General features: G+C 61.0%; 2 protein-coding genes across 3 annotated transcripts; one reads left to right on the top strand and one right to left on the bottom strand.

Annotated features, from left to right (window-relative positions):
- Positions 1-2,513: 2,513 nt before the first annotated feature.
- Positions 2,514-6,549, top strand: CFAP73 (cilia and flagella associated protein 73). The gene is made up of 8 exons (XM_040986846.1): positions 2,514-2,518; positions 2,825-2,930; positions 3,523-3,627; positions 3,817-4,017; positions 4,160-4,381; positions 4,512-4,670; positions 5,746-5,833; positions 6,470-6,549. The coding sequence occupies exons 1-8, from the start codon at positions 2,514-2,516 to the stop codon at positions 6,547-6,549; spliced, it is 966 nt and encodes a 321-aa protein (XP_040842780.1).
- On the bottom strand, positions 6,521-17,383 carry DDX54 (DEAD-box helicase 54). Of its 2 annotated transcripts, none has more exons than XM_040986948.1 (20): positions 17,221-17,383; positions 16,409-16,535; positions 15,932-16,002; positions 15,526-15,714; positions 15,387-15,436; positions 14,828-14,869; positions 14,632-14,727; positions 13,978-14,099; positions 13,807-13,868; positions 13,595-13,726; positions 12,329-12,539; positions 10,248-10,386; positions 9,440-9,681; positions 9,292-9,365; positions 8,707-8,904; positions 8,054-8,202; positions 7,857-7,970; positions 7,535-7,639; positions 7,282-7,394; positions 6,521-6,988 (listed from the first exon to the last, which is right to left on the bottom strand). In XM_040986948.1, the coding sequence occupies exons 1-20, from the start codon at positions 17,344-17,346 to the stop codon at positions 6,756-6,758; spliced, it is 2,595 nt and encodes an 864-aa protein (XP_040842882.1). In that variant the 5' UTR covers positions 17,347-17,383; the 3' UTR covers positions 6,521-6,755. The 2 variants fall into 2 exon arrangements, with proteins under 2 accessions (XP_040842882.1, XP_040842883.1); XM_040986949.1 differs by having other exon boundaries at positions 9,440-9,661; positions 10,252-10,386.
- Positions 17,384-17,501: the final 118 nt, after the last annotated feature.

Raw genomic sequence — 17,501 nt, 5'->3', positions numbered from 1 at the left:
GGTCTCCCATGTGAGTTCAGGGTCCCAAGGCTTTGGGCCGTCCTCGACTACTTTCCCAGGCCACAGGCAGGGAGCTAGATGGGAAGCAGGGCCACTGGGACTAGAACCGGCGCCCATATGGAGTCCTGGCTCGTGCTAGGCAAGGACTTTAGCCACTAGGCTACCGTGCTGGGGTCCAAATTTTACATCTTAAAAATGCTGTCACTATGTATTGATTTCAAAGATGGAAGAAGAGGAGACACACTCAGAGAGAGAGAGAGCGAGCTTCTGTTCATTGACTCACTCCTGAAATGCCTGCAGCGACCAAAGCTAGAACCCCATCTGGTGCTCCCACATGGGTGGCAGGGACCATCCTAAGCATCCAGGAAACTCAGTGGGAAATGGAATAGTGGGGACTCAAATGGGATATGGGTATCCCAAGTGGAGGCTTAACTTGTTGCACCACGGTAACCAGCCCCCAAATCCATCACCTCCCCCCTCAAAATAAGCTGCTTTATTGCTACTTTGTATCATATAGCAGGAAGATGGCATATTCAATCTGATGCGAAAAGCACAATGACAGTATGTGTTGTTTCAATGTTGTTTTTAAAAGTATACCCTGGGGTCAGTGCTGGGCATAGCAAGTGGGTCATCGCCTATGATACTGGATTCTATATGGGCACCAATTCGAGGTCTGGCTGCTCCATTTCTGATCCGGCTCCCTGCTAATGCACTTAGGAAAAGCAGAGAAGGATGGCCCAAGTGTTTGGGCTTCTGTACCCATATGGGAGACCCAGATAAAGCTCCTGGCTTCTGCCTGGCCCAGCCCTGGCCGTTACAGCCATCTGGGGGGAGTGAATCAATGGAAGGAAGATCTTTTATCTCTGTCTCTCCCTCTCTTTGTAACTCAGATTTCCCAATAAATAAATGTATGTATGTTTAAAAGGTGTAATCTAACAAAACCCATGGAGTTGTTTTAACAGATATAAATATTTTAATGGCATTATTCTGCAATGAGAAAAGGCATAAACAATTCTCTTCAAAATGAAAAAATGGAACGATCAGAAACAAAGATACAGGATGCTGGTGTTTTGTCACTGCCTGTGGGAATCTGCGGGCAGGAATGCCTCTTCAGTACCGCCCCCTGCGGGGCTAAATGAGGCACTGCACCCGTACGCGGCAAACAGCGCAACAGGTGACTCAGAGCAGTTACTCACCCAGCACGCCCTTAGCACCTTTTCCAGGACTGCGTGTCGCCATCCCAAGCCTGGCAAAGCCAGAGGCCCAAGAAGCATTTTCCCGAGAGGTCAGACTCCCACTTAGTGAATCCCGAGACAGCCCAAGAGAGGCAAATTCTTGGCTGACGGACTCGGCTCCTGGATTGCACCCCAATTTAAAGTGTGGAGCTAAGGTTTTTTTTTTTTTTTCCCCGGGAGAGGAGAACTATACCCATTGCTGCCAATCTGCAATGGTTCCCTGCCCCCGCCCCCTTGCCCAGGCCGCAGTCAGTGGTGGAATGTTGTGTCGCTGGTTGCCTGGGCGACCAGAGCCTGCCTGCCGGCTGCTTTGGAAGAGCAAGGAAGCCGCTGCCTTTTTACTCTTCATCAGCACCCCGAGGCACCCAGGTTTGCGCAAAGCTGATGGCTGTGGGGGAGGTGTGCAAGCCCCTTGAGGCATTTCCCACATGAGTGGCCCAGGGGGGAGGGAAAGAGCTGGCCCCCTGGGATCCGGCTTCTTGAGACAATGCAGTTATTGCTCCCTATTCCTAAGGAAAGAAATTGAGGCTCAGAAGGAAAAAAAAAAAAAGGCAACTTTCCCTAAGGCCTCAGGTCATCAAAGACAGAGCCCGGCCAATGGCCCAGGTCTCTAACCCGCTCTCCAGCCCAGTCCCCAGCTGACCTTGGCACAGATGAAATCCTCAGAGCTGAGGTGGGCAGGCCTTCCACACACATGTGCACACTCGTGTGTCATGCACACACTCTCGGGCAACTGCTTGTTAAGGAAGACTGGGGAGGGTGTTTTGACCCCACCGTGTGTTCAATGCGGTGTGATGGAGCAGGTGTCAACCTGTAAACCTGTAAAATGGGCACAGGTCCCGGCTCTAGGATGAGTGACACAGGACTTGGTCCCCTGAGAGCCAGCCCAGGACGCAGGATGCGGGTGGAGGGGGCTGCACTGCCTCCTGGACCATGCCCTGCAGCGGAGAGCTGATCCTCGCAGTGCACCTGCAGCATCTTTCCGGCTGCTTGGGTCACCTTGGGCTCCCACCTCATCCCCTCACCACACCTCACAGCCTTCCCCCAGCCTCGCCCCTTGCCCCGGCTTAGAGTTGTACCAACCCTGAAAGCCCTCAAGAGCCTCTCGCCTCCTCCCTCTTGTCTGCAATCACACTTTCCTCCTAGTGCTCTTCCCCTCCCAGGGTCTTGGCTGTTCCCGAGGTTAAATTCTGTTCCCTGCAGTCACTGTGTGCCTGGCTGCCTCTTCCCAACATCTCTGTCCAGAGGTCACTTCCCCAGAGACTTCATGATTGCACAATGGAGTGAGTCAATACACCATCGCAGCACCCACCAAATCCAAGCTTTATTAATGATTATTTAGGGACCTGATTTTTGGAGCTGCCAGTGGAGTGCCAGCTCCTGCAGGGCGGGGCGGGGGTTTTTATCTGTCCCAAGTTCTACCCAGGGTGCCTGGCGCAAAGTAGGTGCTCAGGCCCCTTTGTTACCTGAATGAATTCCCAAGCCAGTAGCCACCCAAGGTGGGCCCGGCAGGCACTATGGGTTGGGGAAGGTTGGGGGACCCCCAGTCTTGACTCCCTCAGCCCCAGCTTCCCTCTGAGCCCTTCCAGGAAGATGCTGCAGCAAAGCGTGGACCATTTTCCGCCAGCGCTGCGACTCTTGGAAAAGAGACGGGAGTTGGCGGATGCTGACCAGAGCCTGCGCGAGCACAGGGAGGTGAGCTTCAGACAAGCGGCGCTGGTGAGCAGCAGGCTGGGCTGGAAGGCCTGGCAGTTCCGTGCAGGTCATAGACATGGTACCCCGGGGGAGCCATGGTTTCCTCAGCTGCCAAAGGAGATCCAGTGAGCCTGGCTGGGGGGGTGCTAAGATGCACAAGCATCAAGCAGCTCCCCTGTGGGGGCACCACCCTGAGGTCTGGGAGTCTCACCCCCTATCCCAAGTAAGAGGGGGAAGCACTGAGCAGGTCCTGTGGGAGCCCAGAGAGGACTCCAACTTTCACATGCCAATGCGTAGTCAAGGAGGGCTTCCTGGAGGAAGTCTCAGGGCTTGCTGAAAGGGCTTACCCAGCAAAGGGGGAGGGGCTGAGAAGGAGCAGTCAGGCAGAGGGTAAAGGCATGTACAGGTGTTGGAGTGGCAGGAAGCAGGGGGACATCTGTGGGTTTGCATAGAGCAAGAGTCACTGGGGTCAATGCAGGAGAGGGTGGATTTGAGCTCCAGACTAGGAACGGTGGTTGGGGGTGGGCTAAGTGTGACCGAGAAAACATTGTGTTCCCCCCACCCCCCGCCCAACGCATCAACCATTCCACAGGAGTTCCAGGCCAGAATGGCAGTCCTGCGGCAGCGGCAGGCCGAGCTGGAGCAGCAGGAACAGGCGCTGAAGGAGTCCTTGGCACGCTCCGACAAGTTCCTGCAGGCAGGTGCACCCTTGGGGTGGGGTTGTGGGGGTAGGGGTGAGTCGGCCCACCACCCCGCAGGGAAGGGCTGCAGGGCGAATGTGACTCGCGCGGGCCACCCAGGCTCCGGCTTGGCCATGTCAAGGTGGCTGGCGGGAGGCCCAGCTCCCGGGTCCTGAGCATGGCTTCCTCCCCACCCATCTCTGCAGGAGGTTGAGGCCAGGCGCAGCCGCGCACTGCAGAGGGCGGCGCGGGAGAGGCACCTGGCGGGCCACCGGGAGGCGGAGGCGTTGCGGCTGCGGGACCAGCTGGAGGAGCTGCACCGGGAGCACGCGCAGCTGCAGCGCAGGCTGCAGCGCCTGGAGCCCTGCGCGCGCCTGCTGGAGAAAGCGCTAGAGCATCTGCCTGAGGTGAGCGCCGCCTGCATGCCAAGAACTAACGGGGCTGTGTGCCAGGGGCACACGTGATGCTTAAGTCCTCGCCTGGGGTTTCTGTTGTGGTCGACCCATTGACCGGAGAAGGAAAAAAACCGAGACGAGCGCCCCGCTGCAGTTCCAGGAGGTCTCCGAGCTGGTGGCGCGCTTCGACGGCCTGGCCGACACGCAGGCGGCTCTGAGGCTCACAGCGCGCGAGCGGCTGGCCGAGCTGAACGCAGCCCGGGCGCAACTGCAGCGGCTGCGAGATGCCTGGCAGAACGAGCTGCTGGGGCAGGGCCAGCGGCGCGCACAGCTGCAGGAGCGGCTAGAGGCGGCGCGGGAGCGCACGCTGCAGTGGGTAAGGTCTCGGGCAGGTGTGTGCTGGGGAGATGGCCTGGAGCGCGGCTCATGGCCGGCAGGTGCTACTGGCCCCACCCTCTGGAGTCCGTTTCTGTCTTAACTATGTGTGTTTCGGGGGGGATTCTTAGGAATCTAAGTGGATCCAGATCCAGAACACAGCCGCTGCAAAGACCCTGCTCCTGGGCCGCACCAGGATGGCGGCGCTCAACCTCTTCCAGGCTGTGTGTCAGCACCAGAGGCAACCTCCGACTCTGGACGTAGAGGACACAGAGGGGCAGCTGGAGCATGTGAGGTCCCTTCTAAGACCACCGTGATCTCCTGCAAGCAGGAGGTGCCTTCTCCGGGCCACGCGTGACTCTCAGTGGTCAGGGCCCTTGCCTGGGAGTCCTGCTTATGGTCACAGGTCACAAATCCACATTGTCATTACGTGCCCTTCTTTGCTGGCATCGGCTGGGGCTGGCTTATAATTCTCCCTTAACCCTCCTGGATCCCTAAGGAGCAGGACAGGGGTGTGGGGAGGGGGCTGCACTTGGCCTGCCCTCCTGCACCATGATCTCTTCTGGTTTGCAAGGCTGTGGAACGTGCGACACTGGCTCAAGCTGGAAGGAGGGCCTCCAGACCCCACATACCTGTGCTGTGTCTTGAAGCAGAGCCCCTCTGAGATGTAGAGGGCTCCCCCTCCCCAATCCTTCACCCAGTTCCAGTCAGGGTTCCAGCTAAATGCCTGCATTGGTCAACTTCATTGTTGCCTCCATCCCCCCCAAGTGTGGCCTGGGGGACTTGATGAGATGTAAGTCAACCTCAGGAAAGATACAGGATTCAGGTGGCACACAAGGCAGTTGGCCATCAGCCCTCTGCCCCTGCTGGAGAAAAAGGCTTTGATGGGAGTGCCACCCCCACCCCTGCCACGCACATACACTCCCTGGTCCCCTGCAGGCCACAGGGGCTGCCTGGAGTTGGCAGCTAACTGGGTCATGTTACTCTCCCAGCTCCCCTCTGCTGATGAGAGGTGGCGAGTTTCCTTTTGCCACCTCTGATGGAGACAGATGCAACCCCACCCTCCATTGCCAACACTGGGCAGGGGGTCCCCTGGGTGTTCATCAAGTTCATTATTATCACCCAATGAGTTAATGAACTTAATAAAGCTGGGTAGCCTGCAAGACTAGAGTAGGTCACAGGCCAGCTGATGGGCCAGCTGACGGGTCTGGCACAAAGACAGGGACAGCGGCCCACAGGAAGTCTCCTGAGTCCTGAATAGCCTCGCACCCGGCCCACGGCCTCTGGGTATAGGGCTTTTAGCCCTGACCGCTGCTTCACCACCTCCCAGGAGCCGGGGGCTGCAACTCCTGTGTCTGTCCCCAGGTGAAGCTGTTCATCCTGGGCCTTGCAGCCACACTGGCCCGTGTTGCGCAGGCCGAGGTGCAGCCCCTGCTTGCTGGCCCCAACCCAGGTGGGCGGGGCTGGGGAGGCTTGCCCGAGTGCCATGGGGCCAGCACCCCCCAAGGGATTAGCCTAGCAGTTAAGATGCCCACATCCTCACTGCAGCACCCGGGGCCAGCTCAGGGCTCCAGCTTCCTGTGAACACAGACCCTGGCCAGCAGTGGTGATGACTCCTGTGACAAGTTCCTGCTACAAGGTGGGCGACCCGGATGGAGTTGACGGTGCCTGGCTTCAGCTCCCGGCTTGGGGAGTTGCAGGCGTGTGGAGAATGAGCGAATGAATTAAAGGGGTGGCGAGGGGGTGAGCTGCCTACATCTCGAATAAACGATTGCATAAACAGTAGTCACTGACACTCAGCACTCGGCAGATTCCAAATGAGTGCCCTGCTCGGGACTGGCCCGTCCTGGGAGCTCAGCAGGCAGGGATCACCCTTGCCCATGGAACCCACAGGGGGGTGGGGAGTAGGATGGGAACCAGAGGGCAGTCAGGCTGTGACCTCTGGGCTCAGGGCAGCCACGCCCTTCCACCCCGTGGTGGCATCTGTCAGCTGGCCAGCTCCAATGGGTGACTCACCTCCTCCGCAGAGGCAACTATGGGGCACCCGGGAGGCCAGCACAGGGTGTATTCCCACCCGACACCCTTACAGGATCGCTGGGACCCCCCGCGCCCCAGCAGAGAGCACTCCTGCACTGCCCGAGGCGCTCAGCAAAGGTTTATTCCAAGTGAACTCCGCCCTTGACCTGAGAACTTGGGGCTCAGAGTGCCGTGGCCAGGACCACGGGGAAGCCGCTGCACTGGCAGCTCCAGCACCATAGTCCAGCGTCTCTCCAGGGAGTACACAGACCCCCATCACCACTCTGAACACCCCCGCACAGGGACCTGCAAGGCCGCTGCACCACGGCCGCCTGCTGCTGTCCAGCCCCGGTCCCAGCCTACATCCGCTTCCTCATCTTGCCCTTCTTGGAGGGGGCGCCGCGGCCGAAGGCGCCCTGGCGCAGCTCCTGGGCCCGGCGGCGGTTGCGGGCTGAGAGCTGCTTGAGGCCCCCACGCTGCAGGAAGCGCATCTTCTGTGCACGGCGCCGCTGCTTCAAGATCTGCTGTTTGGTCTTGAGCTCGGAGCGCACGCGGCCGCTGGGGCCGCCTGGGGCGCGCGGCTGGGATGCACCTGCAGGGACACGGGGTTCAGGGAGCTCAGGCTTTGGGTGGACCCAGAGGCCCCCAGGCTGTTCGTGTTCAGTGCCAGTTCCTCCCAGAGTAGAAACATGAGCAGAGAGCGAGCGAGCCAGCAGACCCAAGCACACAGGAAGAAGCAAAGCTCAGCCCCCGGTGGGGGTGGGGGGATGCAGGCAGACACACAGGGGCTAAGGCACCCCAAAGAGCCCCGGACACAGCCCCGGGAGGGGAAGCACGTGCCTGGGTTCCCGCTGAGGTGGCCACACGGCCCTGCCCTGCCCTCACCTTGGCTGCGACCTTGCTTTCTGCCCCTTCGCTCTGGGCCTCTCCGGTCAGACACCCCTTCTTCCTCCGAGTCCCGATCATCGATCTTCTGTTTCTGTTTCCACTTCTTGTAGCTGGGGAGCTGCGTTAAGGACCCTTAGGGCTCTGGGCAGCATCAGTGAAGCCCTCGGAGGCCCCACCCACCCCGGCTGCCCCACCAATAGGAGCTGTGGCCAAAGCCTAGGCCCCGCCCCTGCCCCGCCCTCCTGGATACAGGTCCCGCTTGTATGAACTGCTGATGTAGCGGCCACTCTCGGTCTTGATCTTCTTCTTGTCCTCCTGTCCTGACTGGCCCACAAACCGCTTCTTCTTCCGGTCCCTGCGGGAGGTGGAGCTGAGGAGGCTGCGGCGACTGCACCTGGGGCCAGCTTCCCCTCTGTCATGGCAGTCTGAAGGCAGCAGGTGCTGGATACACGGCACCCCGCCCCCCTGCCCCTGGCACTGGGGTGCCCACCCAGCAGCAAGGATAGCCGGGTCAGGCTCCTCACTGCGTGCGGCCAGACGGAGGGCAGCACCACGGGGCCTGGCTCACTCACCACTTGAGTCTCTGCTGAGTCCTGGTCAGGGTCTGCGCTTCGTCCCCCATCAGATCCAAGACAGCCCCAGCCACCTGCTGCTCGAAGGCTCCCCCGGCCCCGCCGACGCTCAGGCTGCAGGGCAGGGACAGACATGACCAGGGATATTGGGGCCCAGCCGACCCCACCTGCTTACTGGGCCCTGGCTGGCCACTCACCCCCGCTCGCTGTCAAAATCTTTGGGTCGGTAGGGGACGTAGAATTCCTGCTCTCGCTGCCAGGCCTCCTCCCTCCGTCTCTTGGTCTTGGCTCCCGGGTTGGGTCCTGGCCGACGTCGCTTCCGGCCCACGACCTCGGCGAAGACGGTCTGGCACACCGGGGTCCAGCGTTAGGTGGCTGGCCCCTGAGCAGCCCACCCACCAGGCAGGTACAACAGGGACATCCAAGAACCCTGCCTTCCTGCACAGGACCCAGTGCCGCCAGCCCTTCCTCCTCTGTCCCTTCCCAGGAGTGTGCTGGGACAGACACCTGACACAGCCAACCCTGCTGGATGCCCGGGAGGTGGAGCTGCAGCCCTGGGCAGTTTGTGGCATGGAACGGGATGCCAAGGCCCCTGGCGGAGGGGTGTCACCTCACACTGGGTGCCCACACCCTGCAGGTTCCGGGCTCCAAACACCCCTGGGCTCGGGGTTTTAGATAAGGGATGGGAACACGAACCAGGCCCCGCCACAGCACATCGGAAGCCAGGTTCAGTCATGGCTTCTCTGAGCAGCCAAGGTGGGACTCCAAACCTACACGCACCCATCTGTATTGTTCTGGGGACAGCCCTGTGGGGCGCCTGGACTCCCATCTCCCCAGAGAGCAGCAGTACCTCCACCCCCTGTTCTGTATCCTCCTCCTCCCCTTCCTCCTCCTGCTGCGGGGCAGGGCAGGCTGGGCGTTCCTGCTGTTCCTGCCGCTCTTGTCGCCCCTGCTGGAAGCTGGCAATGGCTTTGCGGTCTTTCTGTCGCTTGGCGCGCATCACCTGGCAGCTCAGGTCCCGGCTGGAGGCGTTGATCTCAAAGATGGTCTGCGGAGGGCACACTCAGGAACTCTGCCTGCGGGCCACCCACCCCGCCCCCAGCTGGGGGAGCTCTGGCATTCCTGATGGGCACACTTGGTGGCATCTGCAGGGCAGTTAGGAAGGGAGGCTGAGGAGGGCAAGCTACCTGCCATAGGCCACGCAGCCGGAGAAAGCTGGGGCTCCCAAGAACACCACTCACGACACTGGCTACCTGCAGACCTCTGCTGGCCAAGGGCATGTTGTCCCGTCTCAGCCCCACGGCCCTGAGTCTGCCTGCCCCGCAGTGAGTGATGGTGCCAGGGCTTCCTCTGAGGGGCACACAGAACCAGGGCTGGGGGCTGCCTGGGGCCCAGAGTGCAGCTCTAACCCGGCCCAGCCGTGGCGGTCACTCACCGTCCGTGCACGGTACTTCTTAATGCTGTCCACCAGCTGTAGGCGCTGCAGCTCCTCCTGCTGGCAGCGTGAGCCTGGCAAGAGGGCAGTGTGAGCCCAGGCCCTGCCCCGCTGCCTGCCCACCTCCGGCCCTGGGCACCGGACTCACTGAAGAGCGGGTGCAGGCCCAGCGCGGCCAGGTCCAGTTCCTTGGTCCTCTTGATGGACTCGGGCGAGGGCGCGGGGCGCGAGCGCACGTACTGGCGCTGTGCGTTGTCGGCCACACGGCCCAGGCTCCTCAGCTCCAGCTTGGCCTCCAGGCTGTGCTGTAGGCTGCAGTCCTCGTCGTCCACCACGCTCTGTGGCACCCGGCCCAGCACGCCGTCGTCCCCTGCCAGCCCACGCAGCGCCCTGGTCACAGGCTGCCCTCTGACCCCCATGACTGCCCCCTACCCCGCCCCCAGGCCCCAAGCCAAGGAAACAGTGACAGGGCTGCCGTTGTGGCCCAGCAGCCAATATCCCTAATCAGATCGCAGGTTCAGGTCCTGGCTGCTCTGCTTCTCATCCAGCTCCCTGCTAATGGTCCTGGGAAGGCAACAGAGGATGACCCAAGCGCTTGGGCCCATGCCACCCATGTCACCCAGATGATGGCTCTGGGCAGGCCCAGCCTTGGCTGCAAAGGCATTCGAGGAGTAAACCCAAATGGAAGTGGATGGAAGATTTCTCCCCCCATCATTTCTGCCTTTCCAATATATAAAATTAAAATGAGTCTTTTAAGAAAACTACTCAGCTACAATAGAAATGCTGGCAAGGACAGCAGCAGCCAGCAGCCACGACAATTAACGCCGAGTGCCTGGAAACAGGGTGTGACCAGCCACAGCAGGGGCTGTGCCCAGGGCTCTGCGGCTGAATGGAATTCTGAGCCCTCCCAGAGCCTGGACAGGCTGTGTCCTGCCTCCATGCCCTCCGCCCTCCACTCACCTGCGGGTTCCTCACTGGGGTAGGCAAGAGCCAGGGAGCGGCCCAGGAACAGGTGTAAGTCCAGCAGGTAGGGGAGCTCGTCTGGGGCCACCAGAGAGTAGGCTGTGCCACTGCGGCCGGCCCGGGCCACGCGGCCTATGGAAGGGATGGTCAGGTTTTTGCTGAGTGGAAGATCTCCAACCCAACACCAGAGCTGTGTGCGGGGTGACCACACAGCTTAGGCCCCTGCCTGTTTATGCAAATAAAGTTTTACTGGCACCCAGCCCTGCTTGCTGGTTCACCTGAATGGCATGCAGAGCGGCCTACTGAGCCCTAGGTGCTCACTGCCAAGCACCACGGGAGGGACAGGGTGACAACAGGAAGAGCTCACATCAAAACTGCTGTGTCCAGCTGTGTGGACCCACGTGGTTCGCGCTGGGTTAGTCTGTCACCTGGAGACTGACGAGTCCCTGCCCTGTGCCGTGGGTTGTGGGGTTGAGTAAGTTCCCTGGGGAGCCGTGGGGACATGGGCCATGACCCCCGGCCCTGCTCTGTGGCTGGCGCCTGCTGTGGTGACAGGGCTGTGGCCACCAAGTGGGAACCAGGCCCTGGCCCGGTGCCTTCTGGCAGCCATGCTCGTCTTTCTGGTTCTCCCAGTGCACACAGATAAGCAGTGGGTGCACTGAGTCCCCTCCCCTGCCACCATCTGCCCTGGCGCCTCAGAACGCGACCTTGGCTGGACCCAGGGTCACTGTCGGCCTCGTCAGCCGAGATGAGGCCACCCCAGAGGGTGGACACCTGCACCCGACACAGAGGGGACATCTGGGGACTGACAGAGATGTGGCAAGAAGGATGGAGGGAGTGCAAGCATGCAGGAGTGGGCTGGCAGTGTGAAGCTGAGAGCAGAGACCACGAAGACCACACATGGCCCCCGACCCGCAGCACGGAGGACACTTGGGCCTGCAGAGGCAAGACACGCAGGGGAACCCTGTCTGTGCGATTTCACTACAACAGCCCAAGTAACGCACAGGCTTTTCAACAAACTGCAGTGATGGCTGTGCGGCTGGCCACCAAGACCCCCAGGACCCCCGCACAGCATCTGGGCTTGTTTCCTGGCTCTGCCTGCCAACTCCAGCTCCGGCCGTGGCAGAGCTGGCCGGCAGCAGCGAATGGCCCAGGTTCTCTGCATCCTGTCCACCCATGTAGGAGACCTGGGTTACGTTCCTGGCTCCCAGACTTGGCCCGGCCCAGCCTCTCCTGCTACTGCAGCTGCTGATCACCAAGGAATGAGCCACGGGTGGCACCTTCGTCCCTACCTCTCTCAGAAATTTTTGTTTGGTGGGCCTGGCGTAATGGCTCAATTGGCTAATCCTCCCCTAAAGGCGCCAGTTCATGTCTCAGCTGCTGCACGTCCCATCCAGCTCCCTGCCTGTGGCCTGGGAAAGCAGTCGAGGACGGCCCAAGGCCTTGGGACCCTGCACCCATGTGGGAGACCTGGAAGAAGCTCCTGGCTCCTGGCTTCAGATCGGCTCAGCTCTGGCTGTTGCGGCCACTTGGGGAATGAATCAGCGGACAGAATATCTTCTCTGTCTCTCCTCCTCTCTGCATATCTGACTTTGCGATTAAAAAAAACTTTAAAAAATTTTTTTGTTTTGTTTTTAAAAATAATTTGAAAGGAAGAGTAACTTAGAAGGAGAGAGAGGTCTTCCATCCATTGCTTTATTCCCCAGATGGCTTCAACAGCTGGTGCCAGACCAGGCCACAGCCAGGCGCTGGGCACTTAACGCGGGTCTCCGACGCACGCTGGCCTGAGCACTGGGCCAGCCTCTGCTGCTGTCTTGGGCCCATCCGCACAGAGCTGGATTGAACATGGAGCAGCTGGAACTCATCCCGACGCTCAGGTCGGGTGTCACAAGTGCTGGCTTGTTCCACTGCGCCACGATGACAATCCTCTCACAAGCAAGGACAGAGCAGGGCCCTGATGGGACAGAGCTCCAGGGGGGTGGCTGTGAGACTGCACTGGGCAGGACCCAGGCAGCAGACCGGGAGATGGGGGGCACGAGCCGGGGGCGCACAGGGTGGCGAGGGGGCTGCTTACCCACACGGTGCAGGAACAACTTGCCCTTGGCAGGGAAGCTGTAGTTGATGACATTGTCCAGCAGGGGGATGTCCAGGCCCCGGGCGGCCAGGTCCGTGACGATGAGTGTGGAGCACTTGCCGTGCGTGAACTTGGCCAGGTTGATTTTACGGGCCGTCTGGTCCAGGGCACTGTAGATGTGGGCGCAGCTCACGCCCTGGGCCGTCAGCAGCTGTTCAGATGGAGCAAGGATGGCGGGGTGGTAAGATCACTTGGGCCAGGACCAGGAGACCCCAACCCCACTGGATTTTCCCGCCCCACAGGAAAGTCCAGTGGCAAAGGAGATGCTGTGTGCCACGGCTCCCTCAGGTCCATTAGACTTGTGGCGGGAGCTTAGCCCATGCCTCGCCTTCCTTGTCTGCAGAATGGGACACCGCTGGCCCCATGTGCTTAGGTGAGAGGGTTGGATGGATGCACAGAGGTGTAGTGTGGTGGATACTCCGCAATGCCCCTCTGCAGCTGTTACCCCGGGCACCACGGCAGCCCCCATGGCTACGCAGAGGACACACCGTGAACGCATACTGAGTGGAACCTGTGACATGAGCCCTCAGGTGGCTGCCCGACGGGGCAAAGGGGTGGGGGCGGGCACAGGCTCTGGGCACAGTGCCTCCCTTGGCTTTGGTCTGGCCAAAGGCCACATGGACCATGCAGCTGAGCAAACGCATTGGGCTGCTCCACATGACCTGGGCCTTCCCACAGCTCACTGCACACAGGGTTTAAAAAAAAAAAACTCCAAAACAAAAAACAAAGCCATACTGGACACTGAAAATCTACCATACAAAATAAGAACAGGCTGGCAGGGTGCCCACTGGCCTGGGCAGGAGGGGAAGACGGACGATTGCTGGGCACGAGCTGGTGCCAGGGAGCTCAGACAACGGCTGCCACAATGAATCAATTTAATCAAATCAAATGCATGTTGACCAGTAGCTAAACACCCACTCCAAGACACAATTTCACCAAGTTAGTATGTCTTTTTCATAATAAATAATTGAATAGACAGTGGGAGTGGGCAAGGAAAGAATCATTATATTCTTAGAATTGTGTCTATGGACCCTAGCGAACCTGTTAAAAAAAAAAAACTAAACAAAAATAGCCTTGAAGCCCTGTGTCCCATTCTGGTGCTTCCCTCTGGTGGCCACACGTGGAACTGCGGGCAAGGTTCCAGATGGAGAAGAAGGTGCTACAGGCAGGGTCCCCCGGGGTCCGCCCCAGCCAGACCCTGCCCACCTCAGTCAGGTACTCTGCGTGGTGCTTCGTGGCCACAAACACCACCGTCTGGTCCTGGGGCCGCACCACGTTACGCAGCAGGTGAAGCAGCACGGCGGCCTTGGTGTCCTCACGCACCAGGAAAAAGGAAGTCTGTAGGGAGAAGGGTGGGCAGTGCGGGTCCCCAGGAGCTGCAAGGCCCGCCAGGGAAACGGGGGCAGGCCCAGCCTCACCTTAAGCTGCTCGTTGAGTTTGGCATCCACGTCCAGGCGGATGAGCACAGGCTCCGTGAGGCCTGTGGAAGGAACAGGATCGGGGGTCTCTGAGGGCAAGACCCCTTCCCCACCCTACAACGCATCACCCTGGGCTCCCTACCCCGAGTCAGTGGCCCCCAGCCCACTCACCTGCCCGAGCAAACTCCACCAGCAGTTTGGGCAGTGTGGCGGAAAACAGCACCGTCTGGTGGCCCCCAGGGAGGCGGCCGAGGATTTCCTGCAGCTGCTCAGCAAAGCCCATCTCGAAGAGCCTGAGCGGGCCGGGGAGGAGAGGGCTCCTGATGGCACAGCAGGCTGACACCCCTGGTCACCCCATGGCAGGCGGGAGCGCCACTGCCAGTCCCAGCTGTTCCCCTTCCCATCCAGCTCCCTGCTGACCTGCCCAGGAAGCGGTGGGAAGATGGCTCAGGTACTTTGCGCCCCTGCACCCATGTGGGAGACCCAGATGGAGTTCCAGACTCTGGGCGCTGGCCTGGCCCTGGGCATTTGGGAGGCACACTGCCTCTGTCAGTGCCTTTGAAGTAAGTCATCTCATAGATAGGAGAGGCCGGAACAAGCATGAGCAGCCCTCACTGTGTGCTAGGCTCGGCTCCGTGCGCATGATGAGGCCACCCATCCATGGGTGACGGAGGAAGCCGGGCCTCGGAGACCCCAGTGGCCGCTCCAGCCCGCTGGCAGAGGCAGCAGGGCGAGGCTCTGCCCCAGCCCGAGTCCTCTGCGATTTATCCTGCAGACAATCCCAGCCAGGGGCCCTGGCGCCGGGCTCCCGTGCAGCCCCCTCACCTGTCGGCCTCGTCAAACACGACATACTCCACACTCTGTAACTTCAGGTTCATCTCCACGGCCACGTGCACCAACCGCCCTGGGGTGGCGATGATTCTGCCAGGGGTGCAATGGCCGAGTCACCCACCACCGGGCCCTGTCCCCCCCGGCCACCTGGGGGCAGACCCCAGCCCTCACCCCTGCTCCACACACTCACATGTCGGGATTCTCGTGTAGGGCCGCAAACTGGTCTTCCATTCTGGGGAGGGGAGAGGAGGGGAGTTGGGGGACAGAACAGGCTCTGTAGTTTCTCCCTTCCCACAACCAAGTGCCAAGCTGAGCTCTGACCCTCACCCCAAAGAACACTGACCAGAGAGGGAAAGCTAGTGCTGAAATACTAGGCAAAGGCATTGCTCCAACAGGAGACGCAAGTGGAATCACACAGAACTGTGACAAGCAAGGGTGCTCAGAGGACGGGGTCACCCCAGATCCCCCCTCCTACTCCACAGCAGCGGAGCTGCCCATGATGCCCCAGCAATGAACACTGCCTGCATCAGCCAGGTTAGACTGCCACCCAGGCCCCTCTGCCACCATGTGCCCTTGTCCTGACCAGGGCAGACTGGAGCCAGGTCCCAGCTCCACCGTGTCCTCAGGCATGGTGGACACCTTGGCTTCTGTGCACATATGACACACCCCTGGGCATCCAGGACAGTGGCTATGTGCAGGCACTGCTGACCAGCCCGGTGCCCATGAGAGCCACGGGGCAGGGATCTTACTTGTCTCCTCCAAGGATCAGGGCCGTCTTGAGGCCGGTGAATTTGCCCAGCTGTGGAGACACAGGGAGAGGGTGAGGGGGGCTGCTGGAGCTCATGCCTGGGCACCCCAACCCCTCAGCTGCCCGCTGCTAGGGCCCACCTCTTTGGTGAACTTCATGGTCTGCAAGGCCAGCTCCCGGGTGGGCGACAGCACCAGTGCACGGGCCCCAGTCTGGGCACTGCGGGCCTTGAGCCGCTCGAACATGGGCAGGAGGAAGCAGGCCGTCTTGCCACTGCCCGTGCGGGCCATGGCCACCACGTCCTTGCCATCCAGGATCACGGGGATGGTCTGCAGGGGTACGGGGATACAGAGGGAGGGTCCCTGATCCTATCCCCACAGGCCCCATCCTTGGGGTGACTCCGGCTCAACCTCCTGACCGGCGCCTTCCCAGAACCCCGTCTGAGGACACCAGCATGCACCCAGAGGGACAAGGCATGTGGGCAGGGGCTCAGCAGCAGGAGGTCTCCCAGTGGGTGGGCTCCGAGGGCTGCCAAGAGACCCTTACCTTCCTCTGGATGGGCGTCGGCACCTTATAACCCTTCTTCATGACACCCTTGAACACGGGGTAGCTCAGGCCTGGAGACACGGCAGCCGTCAGGGTCACCGGGCACAAATGAACAGCAGAGGGGAGCAGCCATGGAACAGAAAGGCTAGCCGGCACTTGGGGAGACGCACCTGCCCACGGCCAACCCTATTTGCGTTCCGATCTGGGCACAAGATGTATGAGCTGGACGGGGGGCCAAAGCTGGGAACTTGGGTGGCGGACGCCCAGCTCCATGAGTCACCATGGCTGTCCCTCAAAGCCCACACTAACAGGAACCCGGAACCTCAGGTACAGCTGGGATTCGAACCCAAGCACTCTGAGGTGGAAAGTGGATATCCCCAACAACACCTGCCCCCCCCGGAACCCTCAGAAGGTCACAAGACGAGGGCTGGGATGTTGTGGTACACGGGGCATGGCCCCACTGGCTGGCCGGCTCACCCATGGACTGGAAGCCCCCCGACTTCTTCTTCCTCTGCTGGGCCCGCACCATCTGCCGGGTGTCCAGCTCCACGTCCGAGGCGCACTCCGAGCTGGGAAAGGTAGGCAGGGCTCGGCTGGGGCCCGGCTAGGAAGAATCAACAGGGGCTGCGTCACTCTTGGTGGGTGGACCAGGTCAGCAGGGAGGAGCAGGGCCCAGGGCAGATGCCCCCGGCATGCCCTGCAGAGGCACGGCCTGGGCCTCTCTCTCTGCCAGCTGTGAGACCTGGCCTGGGAGGATGGCAGATCTTCACACCTGTCCCTCCATCATGCCAAGGTTACAGGCTTTGGTCCCAAAACTATTCAGAAGCTACTGCTACCGGGAAACGAGGGTGCCAGTCGCTGGCCCAGAGGGTTAACAGGATGCAACGATAATTCTGTGCCCTGAGCCTGCAGCCTGGCACGCAGCCATGCATGGCTAAGATCTTGTAAATAATAATAATACTTTGTTCGTGGGGACGCCACTGTCTCCATCCACCAGGACCTCCTCCCCGAGAACGCCCCAAACGATCCAAGTGGGAATGGCACCCGCACTTCTCATTGGACCGACGGGCACTCGGATCCGTCCCCCGGGCAGGCAGGAGCCAATGAGGGGGACGCGATGGAGGCCAGGCCCGACCCCGGGGAAGCAGCGGGAGAGGCAGGCCCCGAGACGCGTGTTCAAGCCGGCCGCCTTCCCCACGCGCTCTGCCCAGTCCACTGCCCAGCTGGGGAAACTGAGGCCGTGGGGAGCTGCCCGGACCCGCCACTAGGGTCCCCCACGCGTGTCCCACCTTTCGGGCCCGGGTGTCATCTTCCGCCTGGATCTCAAACTCGCCGTCCTCCGAGTCGCTGTCGCGGGCCTGGGAGGCCGCGCCCCTGCGCTGCCGGAGCCCTTTCTTCTTCCTCCACTGGGCCATGGCGGGTCGCGTCCCCGCTCCGGACGCCGCGCGCGTGCCGGCCGCCATGCGGGCCCCGGCGCAGGGAACCCGGAAGTGGGCGTGGCCTGTGGGACGAACCAACTGTGCAGCCGAGGCCGGGGGGGAGGAGGATGCTCCTTGGGCACCCGCCACGA

Source organism: Ochotona curzoniae, unplaced genomic scaffold, assembly GCF_017591425.1.
Source record: "Ochotona curzoniae isolate NIBS_2020 unplaced genomic scaffold, NIBS_Ocur_1.0 contig_46, whole genome shotgun sequence".
In the NCBI taxonomy this organism is placed as follows: domain Eukaryota; kingdom Metazoa; phylum Chordata; class Mammalia; order Lagomorpha; family Ochotonidae; genus Ochotona; species Ochotona curzoniae.
Note: the sequence above shows the minus strand (reverse complement) of the source record. Positions and strands in the feature narration are given on the sequence as shown.